The sequence below is a fragment of the Hetaerina americana genome, unplaced genomic scaffold (genome assembly GCF_022747635.1).
Source record: "Hetaerina americana unplaced genomic scaffold, ioHetAmer1.1.p SCAF_8, whole genome shotgun sequence".
NCBI classification, from domain to species: domain Eukaryota; kingdom Metazoa; phylum Arthropoda; class Insecta; order Odonata; family Calopterygidae; genus Hetaerina; species Hetaerina americana.
The window spans coordinates 22,940,770-22,959,365 of NW_027287427.1; the positions used below are offsets into that span (position 1 = coordinate 22,940,770).

The window sequence follows — 18,596 nt, forward strand, 5'->3', positions numbered from 1 at the left end:
AAACCCAGAATGTAGTCTCTCCATCTCACTGTGATGACAAGTTGGCTTTTATCATAATTTTCTCATGTTTTGTTTTGTGACAAAGCTTTTATGCTTTTTACTTTCCAAATAAGTTATTGCTATTAATGAGGCTTGTTAATCAATTTTTTCATTGAGCATAGGAGTAGTTGTCTGCTGACTTGGTTATATAAACTGCGTGGAATGTCATAATTCAGCGGAATCGCTTCTTTAAAAAGTATTAGTACTATATACATGTGCAGCTATTCAGTGTCTTGTGGCTCATAAATCATTAACATCAGATTCGAAATTACCCTTCTGGATATATGGCAGGAAACATCTCAGCATCTTAGTTTCATGAAAACAAAACAAGCTTTTAATCATAAAAATTCTAAACTAAGTTGCTGTACACAAAAAATAATCAAACAAAATAAACGTATATTTTACAATAATAGGAAATACTGAACACCAATCTCTGTGGTAAAATACATTCCATCTAATTAAAAACAGATTCTCATTCAATTATAAAACAAAACAAGCATCTACGTATGAAGATAATCAAAGAAAATGCAAAGTCAGTATCATTACTCTGTCAAACATCACTATACAAAATTACCCACGGCCCAGCGTCATGCATTCAAAATCATGCGTTATCCAACATCATCCCCATCCAAAATCATGCTCCTTCAAACATCACGCATACATTCCTACTTCTCATTATCTTTCCACATCACTTACAGTTTAGTATCACTTTCAGTCATTGTCAAAGGTTATCACATAGTCCTTTCTCTAGTGGCTGCCTTATGCTCTAAATTCCTGGCAATTGCTTAAAATGACAAGCAGCTTTTTAATCTTAGTTACATGCCATTTTATTATGATGTATAATATTAGTATTGCTCGAGCAGGGTTGTAATGTATTGGAAATCAAGTTGAAACTAGAAATTTTGAAACAGAAAATGTATGTATGAAATGTGGGAAAACTTATGATGCATAGATTACTTTCTTGTGTGTGAAGTCACAATTCCAATTTTTCAGCACTGCACCTAATCGTGTAAACGAAGTGTTGTTTCTTTTAATATTTATTTTATTATAGTCCCGTGAGGTGTTTTATTTTCAGAACATGAAGACATACTTTTGAAGTATTTGGTCCCAAATTTCAATTTTACATTAACCTTGAATTAACATATTTCTTTTGCCGGTTCCTTCGGTAATGTACTTTTCTTTTTGCAAAGCCTGAGCCGTCACTGGTACTTAAACCCAAACAAATCAGGTTAGATTAAACTGTTGATTGATTTTGCAATTATGATAAAAGTAACATGCATGATTATGTAGGACACCTTCCAGAGAGAGAACATTCATTCTCCCTTCCTTCTCTGAAAGAGAGAACATACATTCTCTCTTTCATGTGATGGATATTCAAAACTTCAGCATTTTGAAGTCTGACCCTGTAAGGTTTAGTTAGTTGTGGTCAACATAATGGCTCCTTTTGAATTGCAGTAAAACATTTACATTTTTGAGGGGACCAGTAAAAGCTATCTAAAACCAAGGTTAATGTAAGGTTGAGATCTGGTGTGAAAAAAATGATCTAATCCTTTTGCACTCTATGCGAGAAGAAGAGAAAGCATGCGTCAAAGGAAGTCTTCCATGTTCCTAATAAATCTTTTTGTCAGAAATCTAGGGAAAATGTGGTAATTAAAAAAAAACAAATATTGAGAGAATAGAACAAGCCCTTGAAATCACCTGTCAGAGTTGTGTTCCTCAAAATTTATAACTTAAGAAACCCGGAAAATATGCGATTAAAGTTATAAGAGATACTTGGCAATATTATATGAATTTCATGAGAGTAAATTATTAGTCATTTGGTCACAAGGTCTCCGCCCCAAGGTTTGCCGGTCACAAGGTGGCTGGCAAACCTTGGTGAAGAGAAATACCAGGAATTGAATAGTAAAATCTGAAATTTCAGAGACTAAAATGTTTTTTTATTAGTTGAAATTAGAAGGGAAATGTTTTTTGATCATATCAATTATTTTTTAACTAGTGACTTTAAATGTGTTAAAGCAGAAGATGAAAAATTGTTAGTTAAATCTGTTTATTTTGGAAGGGTATTTTTGCAGTTATTCAAGCAAACCAAGAGGGGCAGTATGAGAACACTGTTTAATTAGTAATACCCGCATGCTCTTCTTATAGAGAAGAATGCTTGATTTTGTCACTTTCTGCTGTCTCTTTGTGAGAAGCTGTTTGCTGAACACATTAGCTTTATTTAATCCCTGTAAAATGATTTTATAACAAAAACTGGAAAATATGTTGAGTTCGTGATCATCTTATCATTGGCTATTATTTGAATGACTCCGACCCAAGATATCTGTTTAGAGTTTTGTTCAAAAGCTGTAAACCCACAGAAAAACCCAAAGAACATGCTTCTGGGTTTTTAATTTTTGAGCATGCAACAGTCATTTCTTTGGCCAAATCATTTTATGTTTGACGTGCCTTATAACATGCACAATTAACCTCTTATTTATTGTATTCTGATCGCCTGGTGAGAATAAATTATTATCATTGCTTTATAATTAAGTTCCTGCAGACTTGGCTGTTAGAAATACAGCTCATTTTAAAAAGGGCCAAAATTATCTCGGGGCAATTTCTGAGGAAAGGACCGAGTGTCATGATGAATTGTTTCTAACTGATAGAATTTGCCACCTGAGTGCTTTTTTCTTCAGGAGCCTCAATGGATATTCAATACAGAGGTATAGAATCCATTGTGGCACTGGAGGTATTTCCCTGAGGATACCGTTGAACCACCACTCTGACTAGCAAAGCAAAACCTTAGTAAAGTTTCACACAGTTGAGATGAATGAACTTGGAAATTATTTCCCCAATGCTCTTTGAAAAATAATGAACAAAATACAAATTGATACTATTTGTTGCAACAACTTGTTTAAATGAAGCAATCAATGCATTTAACACAAACAAAAATGTACACAGAGAAATTAAACTGAGGAGAAGTATGATGCTATGCTCATAATCCTTTAGGGGTGTTGATATTTTATGTAAATTTAAGGTTCCAAAGCTAAATTTACATTAGTTACTGCATTAATTTATATGTAGACAAAGTTGTGCAGTACGAAAATATGTGCATGAATTAAGGTATAATGAAATTTCAGGTTGTGTAAATTTGAGGTTTTATTAATATTGACCGAGGCCTCCCAATTGCTGCACACCAATGAGTTATGAAAAGAAACATTGACACTAGTAACATAGTGAATCAGTAATCAGAAATATAGTCGTAACGTATATCCAATTTGCATTATACAAGGGCTTTTCAATAAGAGTGATCATACATTTTTAATCTTATAATTTATGTCTACCTCTATTTATATCTACACTGATAACATTATTATTAATGTGCCAACATTTATAATGTTATATTAATGTATACCTTGATGTGTAATGCATATGTAGTGCAATTTCTATTGATTTAACTTTCTTGTAACATTAGTCTCAAGTTGAAACCTATTCAGTTCACTTATGCTAACCTTGATGAATCATTAAGCTATGTAATTCTACTGGAGGTATATGGATAGTCTGTTTTTCCTTACATCCCAGCCAGAAAGTTGTTTTAGATGTTTGAAGAGGGGATGAAACCAATTTGAAATGATGGTGGACCCCTAACTCCGGTGACTGTTCTTTCAGGATTAAACATTAACACTGTTGCTGTCATTAGGAGTTAAGATATTAGAACACTATTAGATTACTGAATATTAATTGGGTGCCATCTATAGACACTTGACAGAAAAAATGCTCTCTAGATGCGTTTATGCACAGTGAGTTATGAGACTTCACATGCTCAAGCATTAGGGTATCCACTTGCAGTTTAGTTTGCAGTTGAAGTAGATATCATAGGAATATGAGTAGTTTCTCTTGAATATTATCACCGCAGGTGAAACTTGGGATTATTGTTTGAACCTGAAAGCAAAGAGCTGTGTGGCAATTTCCGGTACCACCAGCAACAAAGGAAGCTAAAATGGGAAAGTTATGGTCATATTATTTTTTGATAATCAGCAAATGGCATATCAGCATGTCGCACTAGCATGAGAAACAGTAAATGGGGAAAACTACAGGAATGCACTGAAAATTCTGGACGGTCATAGCAATCATAAAAGGCCACATTTAAAAACACATACTGCACCACATTAATGAACACCCTGATCTAATCTCTCTTTCGCCTGAAATAATTAAGAATGAATCAAGAGGAATCCAAAATGGATTCCATACACAAATTAAGATAGTTAACAAAAATTACTTCTCCATTTGCGGCAATACCACATGTTGTCATTGGACTAAACACCTTATTAGAACGGTCAAGAATTTTTGGGACAAGAGATTCACCATATTTGTCCATTAAAAAGCTAATTTCAGAACAAATAATGGGAAAAAGCACAATGCAGGCAATAAAAAAGTTGCTAGTTTGAAATATCTTCATAAACCATTTCTCAGGTAAAACCCAAAAATGTAATTCAACTGATGATGATAATAATATAGGCATATTCAGTGATGAGGGATGTTTCACAAGAAGTATAATTAAAGTAAGTATAATTAAATTAAGAAGGATAAAAATTCTGGGAAATGAATTTTAGAAAGATTTATTTTTTTGGAAGATTGGGAATAGAAGGAAAATTAACTTTGCACCCATTTGCATAATGCATTCTTGCAGCAAGATCATTTTGGACATTTAAATTGGTGATTTAGAGGGGCAGGTGAGAATTGGGTGAAGTTTGTTGGATATGTTGGTTATTCATTCCTCACTTACCCTAATTAATGACTGAAAAAAAAATTTTGTGATTAGACCCGATGAAGACATTGCCATATTGAAACTGGGAAACGGAGTGAAGTGTTATTTCTGGAAATGAATATAAAGTTTATTTTACCAAACATTTGAAATTTACTCAATGAAATGTCCAAGGCTATTGATCTAATTGGGAATAGAAATTTAGAAAATGAGTAGCCGACATGGTCAGATGTCTTGCAGTGCCAGTGCCTCAGATTGTCATTCCGTTTATGCATCATAGAGCCCAAGTGTTAAGAGTATCCAAGTATTGCATTGGCTGGGGGGTTTTGTATGATAGATTGAGATGATGTCTAACCAACACATTGACAAGAGATCAAGGTGATAGTAAAGTGCTTTGACTTTTGTTCATAAAAAGTCTAGATGCATCTTTGTTGTCACAACTCTTTTTAAGATGGGGACATATTTAAAATATTATTGCCTCTATTGAATGAGACAGGGGTGTCCATTCTCAACCATGAGTCTCTACGAATGTATGTCAAGAAATTTGTAAAAGTGCCATGGAAAGAACTGCAGATGAGGATGAAAATTGATCTAGAGTTCAACAAATCAGTTTGGTATATGAACAATAAAGCTTAAAATTAGCCAGTCCCCCAAGGGGTTACAATCATGACTGGGTGCATTGTGATATCAGTTTGTTAATAATGGGATGAGACTCATTTTAAACAAGGGAAAGAGATGACATTTTTTAGGAAGAGGAAAGCCAAGTGAGACATTAAAATAGGAGGGAAAAATTTAGAGCAGGTGGAACAGTTGACATATCATGTTAGTGTTTTGGACCAAGATGGTCTATATATTAAGAATATAAGAAGGATATTTGTATTAGGTAAAGAAGTTAAGCCAGTAGAATAGAAGTAATGACAGGGGTGTTGAGTTGAGAAAGACTTATTGGAACTTCAAATGGAATGTGAATTTGTATGCTGCAGGTACATAATTGTTAAAACTCAGTGATAGGAATAGATTGGAGGCTATTGAGATGAGGATTTAAGAGGTCAAATGGATGGAAATGAAAACAAATGGAAGTGCTAGGCTTGGTGGGGTAGGAGAGAGGATTGATTCATTAGCAGACATCCAAAGAAGGCAGAAAAGGTGAATGCTGAGCAATGTTAATTGGTGATTGGTTGTGGAGGATTGTGATAAGAGGAGAGAACTTATAGTAAGCAAGGTAAGGGGAGGAAAAGGATAGGCATACTGAGTGGAATGAAGGGAGGAAGGAAGTATGTGGAATTGAAGAGGGGCTTATCATATTGTTGGATGTCAGGTTTTGTTTTGTTAGAAGAAGCAAAGAAATTTATTGGTGTTCAGTCTCTGGTTATCCAAAAAATACTTAACACAGCAGTCCACCAATAATAATGAAGCTATTACAATGTGCATGGAAATCCAGAAAAAATTGTGAAATTAAAGAAAATATATTTGAAGAATTAGAAATCATGCATTTTCAAATTATGGAAGTTGTTGCAAATTTTGCATTTTAGTAATATTTTGTATAATTCTATGGTTTAGAAAGGCTCATCACGTCTGAGCTTGGTGTAATTGAAATGTTCACTGGGCTGCAGGTGGTAGGTCCTTCACTAGAGAAAGGAAATGTGAAATGAGCATTCTCAAGAAAGAAGCAATTGTGGACAATCAGCAATTGTAATCAGAGAATGTAGAAGACCAAGGGTAAGATGGCCTATGGATTCTATAAAATTCTATGAAGGTGCCTCGACTCGAGTGAGTGATTGCTGCCAATTGCCCAAAGGAGTGAGAGGACAGCATCCCTCCTTTGTATGAATGAAAATGGAGACTGCAGTGATGAATACCGCAATACTCATCTCAGACATGGTAAAAATAACAAACGGATGCAGCACAGCTATGTGGGGAGCAACAGGAAACTATTACATTGCTGTCTTAGGAGGAAGCAGCTCTACAATTTCCACTGCTCCTATCAATTAAAATTGGAGAGATGATGGAACCCTCTTGAGTAAAATATTCTTGAGATAAACTAGTTCCCTATTCAAATCTCTATGCAGGGACTACTCTCTCAAGTAGTTGGTACTTAATGTAGTAAGTAATATAGTAGTAATTCAAAAGGAGGAGACTTTCAGCAGAGTCAACCACACATACTCTTTATACGGGATTGTGGGTGTAAGCATAATATTTCAGAACACAATACAATAAAAGGAGAAAACAGCAAAGGCAGTGCCATTTGGAAGATCCGGTGCTTTCTCTCTGAATCTGCTGGATACATCCCTATTGGTCCTCTGCCAAGTAGCATTGCTCATCTCCACTGGTATTTCAATGACTTGAGTTCCTCATCATCTTCATGGCATCAGGGGCTTTCCCTCCTATTCTCTATTTTTTCCCTATTCAGTCCTCTAATACTTGTAAATCTTTGGTAAAAGTGGAATGAAATGGGTTAAAGAAGGAGACTCTGGAGTACTACTTGCAGGATCATTCAAACTGGCTTCATGAACAAAGATGCAAGAGTGGACAAGTGATGCGAAGAGGTTGAAGGATGTCATAGAATACATTGAAAGCATGATTGAGGTGAGGTTAGCAGCAAAGCCAAAAGATACCTTAGTGGTACAAGTTTACATGTAGTCATGCAGACTGACTATGTTGCCGATAAAGTGAGTGTATGGTTATATTGCCGAAGTAAAAGGGGAAGAAAGTCTAATTATACTTGGAGACAGAGATGAAATCCTTAGATTAGGCCAGGAAGGAAAAACATTAGGAAGATATGGCCTAGGGAAATAAAATGAAAGATGAGTAATGCTTTTTGTACTCAGTTGTAAGAAGCACTCTTTCAGAAACACATTTATAGTTAATACATGTGTATGATGCCAGGAGCTATAAGAAAATACAAAATTGACCACAACTTGTGAAGAAGAAGTTTAGGCATTGAATAAAGGTCAACAAAACTACCCAGTAGGATATAGTGGTAGAAAATATAATTTTATACTATTGAAGTGCCGTCTAAAATTCAAAAAGCTAAAATAGAGAATGAGCAATCGATGGAGGTGAGACAGATCAAAGAAAACAAAGCTGAGGCTGATTTTCCAGTAAAAATTAGAAAAGGAAATAGACACATTTGTCAGCAGAGGAATGATGGAAGAAATGGAGACTGGATTTTTGATTGCCACAAAGAATACTATAGACTGAAGGAAGTCATGAATAACAGGTGAAGCGCTGGATCTAATAGAAGATAGTAGAAATAAAAAAAAGCTCGAGGACTGAGGATGGACATTTATGCTACAGAATGCTGAAAAAAAATCATCCAGAAAGTAAAAAATGGATGAAGACTGAGAAGATTGAAGATGTGCATCATAAATCTTGTCCATGGGAAAGTTGAAGCAGCCTACAGGACTGTGAGACACCATTTCAATTAACGCGAAGCTAATATCAATTTCATTCAGGGAAGCAATGGTGAAATTCTCACTGAAGATAGGAGCAAGTTATAGAGTATGTATAGTGGAGAAAAACTTGTTTGCTTAAAGAAAAGTTATTATCGGCGTACCAAAAAAAAGAATTAAAATGTTAACTCATGATGAGGAAGAAAGTTTTGTGTACCTTTAATTGGTGTGAATAGAGATCACCTAATACTGAGCTTTGTATTCATTCAAGGTATCTTACCTATTAAAGGGTGGTTTCTGATGCTCTCTACACACTAATTACTTCTATGCATCATGAGAACTTTCATGTGTGTCTCTTACCTTATTCTCTCTAATTGTTGTCTAAAAATCCTCCTCGCCAGAAAGGAGAGCTTGCGTAGCTACATTGCCTACCCGACATTCTCTTCAATCACAGCCTTAAGTGTCCCACTACTTTGCAAAAATTCCCCCTCCCACTTTTTCTGCTGTTATTAAATTTCCGTTAGGAATTTACTCATTTTGGTCACCATTACTTCAGTATTTGTCTTCCTCTCTGACCAACTTATTTTCTCCATTCCTCCCCACGTCTCTATCTCAAAAACCTCTATGCTTATCCTCTTGCCTCATAGACAAGGTATCAAACCCTTAAAATGCTATGCTCCATGCTAAAATGCTGTGCTCTTTTCCAACCTTTTCTTCACATCTTTAATTAGTTTATCTGTCATCAATCCTCATATTCTTGTAAATACCACTATTATGCCCATGTTACTCATAGTTCATGTACTGCCCAAGTACATGAACGTCTCTACCTATTGTAGTTTATTTATTCATACCTCAGTGATTTAAGGCTTAATATGGAATGTGAATACAACAATTTCAGAGTGTAAAAATCATTCGCCTTGACCTGGATAGGAACCCGGATCCTTCGATGTCTAGCCAAGTGCTTTAGCCAATTAAGCTATCGAAGTGTCCTCTTACACTCCATTTTGGGGCTTTAATGGAACAGTAACTCGTCTGAACATCAAGGGATCCGGGTTCGAATCCTGGTCAAGGTGAATGATTTTTACACTGTGAAATTGTAATATATATTAGTGGATGACTCTGACAAAAGTTGCAGCATGTCCTGCAGTTTCTTGCAATGGAATTTGAAATTTACACAACAGTATAATAAAGGTTGCCAATTCCTTTCTCTATGCTGCCAGCAATTACCGGTGAGATATGACCCCTGAATAATTACACATCCTTGGTGAGACTGAGAGTCAGGGAGGCCAATAGATGTCACCTGTAACAGGGCTCAGGGACCCCAGGCATTGACCCAGTGCTATATCCACTAGAACACCATCAAACTCTTTTGGAGATGAGGAAATTCAAAGAAAAATCAGAGAATATTATATACAGGGTTTCTGCTTTTTAATTTCACTCAATTTGGAGAGGGAAATAGGGTTGGATTAGAAAGCATTGAAATAATATTGTACTTTTACAGAAATATTCTGTATAATAATTTTAGCTTTAAAAATAATGCATGTGTTTGTAGAGAAGGATAGAAAAGGTAAAATGGACAGAAAGGAAAACAAATGTATAGCATGAGAAGGAATACAAATGCTAGGCATGGTGGTGTAAGAGGAAGGATTGTTGGTAGAAATCTCAAGGTGGCAGGAAAGAGGGATGAGGAGCATTTTGATTGGCAGCAGGATGTCGAAGACTGATAAGGGTAAAATTTTATGCAAATAAGGTATTGGGAGGGAAAGGATAGGCATGTTGGACAAAATTAAAGGTGGCAGGAAGTATGAAGAATTGAAGAGGGGTGCATTGTGCTGGTAAATGTTTGGTTGTATTTTGTCAGGAGAGGCAAGGGAATTATTGCTGTGCCATTGTGTAGCCTGTGTCCATCCAAAGCCTCTGTCTACCAGTTGTTTAGTGATAAATAATAATATTCCATGGACTTCACTGCCTCTCTTGGAAAAAAGTCGATCCCATGAAAGAGAGTATATCTGATCAAAATATTTATTCTTTGTTTCAATGTATGCTTTAGAAGTTGCAGCTGCATGACTATAAAGAAGTTAGTATCAGGAAATTTAGTGTTTACATTAATTATAAGGGCACTATAAATAACTGAAGCTTGATTTTTGGACCACATTGCAAAAACTTAGAAGGAACAAAATCCCCTCTGCTCTTACTGTACATTCAAGATTAGAAAACCTTTAAACTAGGATTTAAAAGTGTTTTTGATGAAAAAAAGGGAAGAAAAATTTACTGGAAGTGAGCTTGGTTAAGTACACACCTTTTAAGGAGACCACCTGAGGTATGCAATGAAATTCATCCAAAATCTCAGTACACTCCAAGAAGATTCAACTGAAATATTTTCTAAATGTTTGATTTTTTTCAACCAAAAAAATATTTCATGACTGACTCCTTAGCAAAAATAACCAGTTACAGATATTGCTAATATTTTGGAACATTACTTCACAGAATCTTACAAAAGATACCCAATCTCTGTAATGGTCTATTAAAAAGTAAATGAAAGACAACTCTATTCATGGATGCAAACTCTATACCTGGCACCTCATGTGGGTGATGACTACTATTTCATGTATTCAGATTTTCTGACTTTTCTCCCACCAGTAGTATGAACATTGAAAGATTTCTGGTTTTGAAGCTGCCGCATGCACTGTCAATCTCTCCCGTCTCCATAAAATATAATCAGTCCATTTAAGATGAAATGGCTGTTGAAACCTTTTCCCTAGATCTTATGTTTTAAAAATTAACTTCCTCCGCATATTATTCTCATTATCAACATTATTTTCCTTGAAATTTTTTGTCTTCGGCATAAATTTATGGAATTAAACAACCTATTGAAATAAAAAAAGTAACTTTGTAATTCCACACAAACAGTGTTGCTAATTTCACTTAAATCAATTTCCATGACATAAAAACGTTAGCTTCCTCTGCATAATTGTCTCCATATTTTCAGCATGTGTAGTAGTTTTGCCTGTGAATTACTCCAGTGGAGTGGTGCAGGTGCAGCCAATCATCATTGTTAAGGAAACATATCCCATAATGCCTTGCCCGCAATGAATGGTGTCCCAGATTTCTGAAATTATGTAATTTTTGGCCATATAACTCCCTTAGTCACGGTGACCGCAGGTTAATTGACTGGGAGAGCAAGAATATTCCTCTGGTTCATGTCTGCTTTGTCTGAGGAGAGTGCAACTCCAGAAGTTTCAGCCCCTAAAATCCTGGCGGGGGGCTTCCATATTCCATGTATTCTGTGTTTGTTGTGATATGTCCAATTCCTGGAGAACAGCCAAATACTCTAGTGAATGCATTACTTCCAGTCGGACTGCTAAGGTCACATCTCAGTGTATATATAGCTGCCTCCAGAAGGGTTTTTTCAGTGCATATTTGTAGTGCATTTCATTACCATGTCTTATCATGTGCATAATTCTTTTTCCATCCTTCTTAGCCAGTTATTATCTATTTTGCAGGCATCAATGAACAGGAAGAGGAAATTGGACCAGTCACCTGTTCTCCCGACATTACCTCTGCAGGAATTCCTCGCTCAAAGAAAATTAAAATCCCATAATGTGCCTGCTCCAAGTGCCAAGTTGGCAAAACAGGTTAGTGTTTTGGTTTGTCTGCATTTAATCTTGGACACTGTAATATTCAAATTTCCTGGAGCTGATAATAATCATCAAAATAAATTTGATATAAATGTTTTTGGCTTTTTGGTGATGTAATTGATGGTCGTGTGATGGGCCATTGGTTTAAGAGTTTGGCTGTTGGTCGCAGTGTCACAGGCTGAAATCCAAGCAGCCAATCTTTGTACTTAGTACTGAGTGAACTCAACCATGACTGTGATCTTTTGAGTTGAAGACTGATTTATTGTAGTTTCATTGATGCATTCGCTGTTGGATAACATTTGTCAAAAGAGGAAAACATGGGCACCCATTTATACGAATTTCAAATTCCTGAATAATGCACAATATCAATTATTAAACTTATTTTTGTCTGTTTTTTCCTTCTTTTCCTCATTTTGTAAAAGTTTTGAAACTTATGACATGCTTCCAGTTAGGACAGTTAGAATTTCCCTCATTATGTCTTGCTTTGGTCATCTTTGGTTGCTGCATGTACATTCAATACATCATTTAAATCATTACATCACAGCATCCAGTACTGATATTTTCTTTGGAATGACTAACACTGCATTAGCAGAATCCACAATCAAAAATAAAATTAACATTGTATTTAGTGCCATTACCTAGTTACTCCCTGGGCCATAGGCTGAGTAACATTAGTTATGTTTGCCGGTAACATCGAGAAAAAGGATAACTTTCTTTCCAATTTTCTTCATGCTCATGTTGTAATTTTTCAGCCACTTTTCTAATGTTTTTTCCACAGTTTTTTCTTTTCTCCTGGTGGTGGGAAGCTTTTTAGTGCCCGTGTTAGAACATTGTGGCCAAGCAGATTTTCCAATGGCCATTAACCATATGTATTATCTAACCATATTACCAGAGGCTGAGAAAAATGCTCATTTGACTCTTATCTTTGTTAAAAATAAAGGTGTTATCATTATGTATACATTTCGAATCAATATCTCCAAAAGAAAACAATTTTGCCTGCAAACAAAAATTTTAATAAAAAACTAAATTTCTACTTTCTAGAGAAATGTTCTAGATGGCATTGCTTGGGACGAGAGTTCTATTTAATTCTTCCGGATCTGTGAGGTAGGGGAGAAACCCTATAGAGAGAAAACAGGAGAGGTTACTCCTTTAAAAATGAAAGTTCGGAAGAGTGTGCAAAAGAAACTTAGCTCCGACTCCATAATAGTAATGGCTACATGGATTACCCCTTATCACTCCATAATAGGATGGCTCCAACAAAGAGTTGTTAGGGATAAGTTGGTTAAAATAATACTTGAAACAGAAAAGATCCATGAGAGATGGAAGGATTATATAGAAGAACTGTATGGTAAAGAACTTAGGCCAACAAGGTTTGGCATAGAATGAGAATATGACATAGATGAAGATACCTTAGATCCAGGCATACTGGATGATGATATAGAAAGAGCATTAAGGGTGATGAAATCAAATAAGGCCATGGGGGTAGACAACATTCCTGTGGAACTACTTGAAGTTTAGGAAAACGTGGGAGGAAGATTCTGTGTGAACTGATTTACAACATCTATGAGATTTGTATAAAATGTATTTGCTACAATTTTTTCCTGATATATGTGTGAAGTGCTGAATTCAGATGGTCAGTTAAGTGTGTACATGATTGCAGATCATGATGGAATTGATAGGATGACAGCACACACCATTATCTCTGAAAATTTGGCGTTGCGAAAGATCTGCTTTAAACTCGTTCCAAAGGTATTGATGGATGACCAAGAGCAGAGTTGAGGGTGCTTGCGAAGACCTTCTGCAATGACATGGCGACGATTCCCCAACCCCCTTAAAGTCCTGACTTGGCACCAGCAGACTATTTCCTATTCCCAAAAGTGAAATCCTCCCTCAAAGGACACCACCATGGAACCCTAAGTGTCATCAAAGAAGTTTGCAAAAGTCGTGGAAAAGCTGCTGGCAAAAGTATGTTGATGCTCAAGGGATGTACTTTGAAGAATTTTGAGGCATTTTAGCAATATCTAAAATAAATCTATTTCCCGATATTTTAAATACAAACCTTGTATTTGGAGGAAATGATTAAAGAGACATGGGAAGAACTGGAGATATGAATGAAATTCATGGGGGAATCCGTTATATCTGTTAGATTCGCTGATGACCAAGCTGCAGTTTGTCAGTCAGCCAAGGGGTTGCAATTATTGCTGAGTAAATTGGAAATTCAGTGCTTTAGATATGGGATGAGAATCATTTCAATAAAACAAAGGTTGTGCAGTTTTCTAGGGAGAGGAAAGCTAAGCTGAATGTTGAAATTGGAAGGCAAAAACTAGAGCAGGTGGAACAGTTTACATATCTTGGAAGTGTTTTCGACCACATTGATCCAAGTAGTAGAGACATTAGGAGAAGAAATGATGCTTTTACAAGGAGGAGTGAATTGATGATAGGGACATTGAGAAAGGATGTTAACAAAAGGCTTGTGAAAATATTGATATGGAGCATAGTTATGTACGGTGTGGAAATGTGATCATTGCAACAGGAGAATAGGTGTAGATTAGAGGGTTTTAAATTGTGAGCATGGAGAAGGCAAAGTGGACAGAAAGGAAAACAAATGAGGAAGTGCTGGGTAGGGTGGGGGAGGAGAGGGGATTGTTAGGAGAAATCATGAGGAGAAAGGAAAAATGGATGGAAAGGGTATTGATTGGCAATGGGATGTTAAAGACTGATAGAGTGGAGAATGCTAGGAAGAGGAGGAAGGGGCAGGAAGAGGATAGGGATGTTGGGTGGAATGAAGTAAGGAAGAAAGTATGCATAACTGAAGAGGGGTGTTTTTGTAATACTACCTTGATCAAAAAGTTCCCGGAATAACCACCGTGTGGCGCTCCCATCGTTCCGATTTGAGTTCTGTTTTTTTTGTTAAATTGGTACATCTGTTGTTGATATTCCCTTTAAATCTTAGTGTCATAACTTGACATTTGCAAAAGTTACGTAGCCAAGAGTACATCTATCTCTGTGTGTGTTGGCGATTTTTTACAATTTCAGAAATGGATTTAAATTTGCAACAACGAACCTGTATTAAATTTAGCGTAAAAAACGGATTTAGTGGTGCACGGACGTTGGAAATGTTGGAAAAGTGTTTCGGCAACGATTCTCTAAAAAAAAACGGTCGTTTACCAGTGGCACGAGCGGTTCAGAAGTGGTCGTGAGTCAATCGAAGATGATGAACGCAGTGGCAGACCATCGACATCGAAAGTCGGTGAAAAAATTGATAAAGTAAAAGAAATGTTGGTCAATAACCGCAAATTAACCATCAGAGAAATAGCGGAGGACTTGAACATTGCCTATGGATCCGCCCAAGACATTGTGGTTAATGATTTGGGTTTCCGTCGTGTAGCAGCAAAGTTGGTGCCAAAAGACCTCAATTTCATGCAAAAAAGAGACCGTGTTGACGTCGCAAAAGACATGATTTGCGAGGCTGAATCCGATCCCACATTCATCAAAAGGATCATTACTGGAGACGAGACGTGGGTTTATGAGTACGACACGCAATCCAGACATCAGGCAAGTGAATGGCGTTCACCAAATGAGCCGAGACCAAAAAAACCACGTTGTTTTCAGTCAAAAAAGAAGGCAATGCTGACGGTTTTCATGGATTACAACGGTGTAGTGCATCATGAATTTTTGCCAGAAGGCCAGACAGTAAACAAAGAGTATTATTTGGGCGTTATGAGACGTTTGCGTGAAGCAATTCGCCGAAAGAGACCAGAAATGTGGGCAGAAAACTCATGGATTTTGCACCATGATAACGCACCGTCGCACAGTGCTATCATTATTCGTAATTTTTTGACGAAAAATGCAACAAATACCATCCAACAGCCACCGAATTCACCTGATTTGGCTCCCTGTGACTTCTTTCTGTTCAATCGAGTTAAAAAACCATTACGGGGAACGCGTTTTAGCAGCCGAGAGGAAGTAATGGAAAAATCGCAGGAAGCACTGATGGACATACCGAAAACCGACCGTAACTTTTGCAAATGTCAAGTTATGACACTAAGATTTAAAGGGAATATCAACAACAGATGTACCAATTTAACAAAAAAAACAGAACTCAAATCGGAACGATGGGAGCGCCACACGGTGGTTATTCCGGGAACTTTTTGATCAAGGTAGTATACTGTATGCTTGGAAAAGAAGTTGAAAATGCATGTGAAATTGAAAAAAAAATGTTTTTATAGTTATCATGGAGCATATATATTTAAATAAGGCTCTTTTCTTGAAACTCTATTTGACCTAGAATACATATTGATTTTTCATATCAAAATAATGTTTTAGAGATATATTAATTTTAATGCTTGGTGACAGGTGAGTGTTTTTGTGGTGCTGATAGAAATCCATAACTATTTTGGATTGTTAGTTATAGTTGAATTATTTTGACCTGTGAGATGAGTCCCTTGAATTGTCAAGGCAAGTTTAAATTCTAAACTTGTAAATGTAGATCATATTAGACTGATTACATTAAATAATATTTCCTGATGCCGTAAAAGGTAAATATTATGTAATGTGATCATTCTAAAAAGAAGCTCTATTAAGCTTAATTTATCCTTTCCATAGATCCTATTGTAAAATATTCCTTTTAATTAATTTTACAATGGAGAGATTCCTTTCTTTAATCATTTTGGTGGTTTCTTACACAGTTGGTGGAAGACTACGTGGACGTTCCCCTGGCTGTGCCACCCTCAGTGGATGTTCTCCGCTATGCCAGAGCTTATGAGCGTCCTCGGGAGACAAATGACTGCAGTCCTCAGTTGGTGGAGGAGTATGTCCTGGAAGCAGAGAAAGGGGGTTCAAGTGGTAGCACTAGCCAGTCAGGGGCTAGGGTTTATCACATCAAACTCACAATCCTTCAGAGACCCTCAAATGGGGAGTACCTTGGCGAGTTATACGTAGACAGGGATTACAGGGAAGGAGTGCAAAATGGAGCTTCATGCAGGTGAGCTTGCTGATTTGTGTCTCACCTATTGGTGAGGAGTATTGGCTTAAAACGGAGCCAAGTTTTCTTAATAACCTTCTTGAATATCATGATAAGTTAATGGTAATAGGAAGAAATACCTAGAGATTTAATGTTAAAGTTTATTTGTAAATGGCATGTAAGATTTTATGAAGGGAAAAATTAACTTTTAGCATCTCAGCCAACTTTATTGTGATTAAAGGTTTAAATTTTAATATTTTTAAATTCCATTTCCATTACTGGAGACCTATTCATTTTGCAAAAATAGCATTGGTATCATTGGAAGGAAAATTTATTTTCCACCAATTTTTCAAGTGAAAACTTAAATGTGATGCTGGCATTAAAAATATATGATGGAAAAATTATATTTTTTCAAAGGAAGTTCATGAGATTTTCAGATTCTATTGTTAAATATTGGGGCATACCCAGCAAAGGTGTGCATTTCATTGGAGATAGGTATTTACTTAATGGACATTAAAAGATTCAAACCTTCAATCTTGATAAAATTGGTAATTTCAGGCTTGACTTTGTGGAACTTATCAGTTAGAGAAAGAAAAATTGCAACTTATTTAATGCCACTCAATGTTTTAATCTTGCAACCTGGGTTTCAAAACATAGAATGAAAAATTCCAAAGAAACTGCAGGAGATGCCGCAACAGTAACGTTTAACAGAGTCATCTGCTAATGTGCATTTCAATGCAACAATTTCAGAGTGCAAAAATCATTCGCGGTCAAGGCGAATGATTTTGACACTCTGAAAGTGTTACGCATAGTATGAAGATGATATACATCTAAAGATGATACTATGTATGTAAGCCTGGGTTGTAAGATTGAAACATTAAGTGGAATCAACAAAATAGCAATTTTTCTTTCCATTTAGTCATGATTATTTTGGAAGCAATGAAGGATTTTGTTGATTAACTGCTCTACTGTAGTTAATCTTGGAAGTGGTCGAGGTAAAACCAGGCTTCCATTCTTGTAGCATTTCTTCTCTCTCCCAGAGTTTACATATCACACCATGTAGGTTCTCAATTAATGATTTTCCTCCATAATTGAGATGTTCAGTTGTGATTTAATCCTCTTCTGGGGCTCTCCCATTCTGCTGCCACTTCATTGCTTCCTATACCTTTTCTATGGATGGTGAATCAAAATTTGGATCATTTGCATTAAAATTCAGTAGTCTCTTTCCTCATCTTCGTGGATATTCAACAATTCTCTAAAATGCTTGGCCCGTCATCTCGGGATTCCTCGCCTCTGGTCAGCTTTTCCTTCTTATTCTTACATGATTTGCTTTTGTCTGAAATTTTCTTGTCATCCATTTAGTTGCCTGATATAAATTTTCCTTTCATTCTAAGAGCTGAATTCCTCTACTTTTTCCATGCAACTACCTAGTAATAATTTTATTTTCTTTCATAATATTGTTTGCTTGTCTTTTACTTTCTTCATATCATTCACATTTCTATTTGTTTCCCTCTAAATCATGACCAATATTGTGCTTTTTTTCTATATCTTTTTCCACTTATTATCAGATCAGTCTTCATTCCCAGTAACTTTCTTTCCCTTCTAGTTTCCGTAGTAACTTTTTCCGTAGCCTTCTTTATTTCAGAACATTGGCCCTCATCTGTATCATTTGTGTTCAAATCCCATAGTCTTCCCTCCATTTTCTTACTCAGTGTTTCCGTATATTGGTGGACAAATACTGGTTACATAACTAATTCACATCCTTCCTTTCTCTCCCTTTACAAAGCCTACATTTGTGTCTTTCTCTAAGCCAAGCCCCT

General features: G+C 36.2%; 1 protein-coding gene across 3 annotated transcripts in view; it reads left to right on the forward strand.

The window, feature by feature from the left end:
- Positions 1–18,596, forward strand: part of Spt20 (transcription factor Spt20 homolog) — a 60,355-nt gene that overhangs the window by 7,287 nt on the left and 34,472 nt on the right. For all 3 annotated transcript variants that reach the window (XM_071597087.1, XM_071597086.1, XM_071597088.1), the window contains 2 exons: positions 11,679–11,810; positions 16,502–16,797. In XM_071597087.1, the coding sequence (XP_071453188.1) occupies positions 11,679–11,810; positions 16,502–16,797 (428 nt within the window). The remainder of the gene's footprint in view (positions 1–11,678; positions 11,811–16,501; positions 16,798–18,596) is intronic.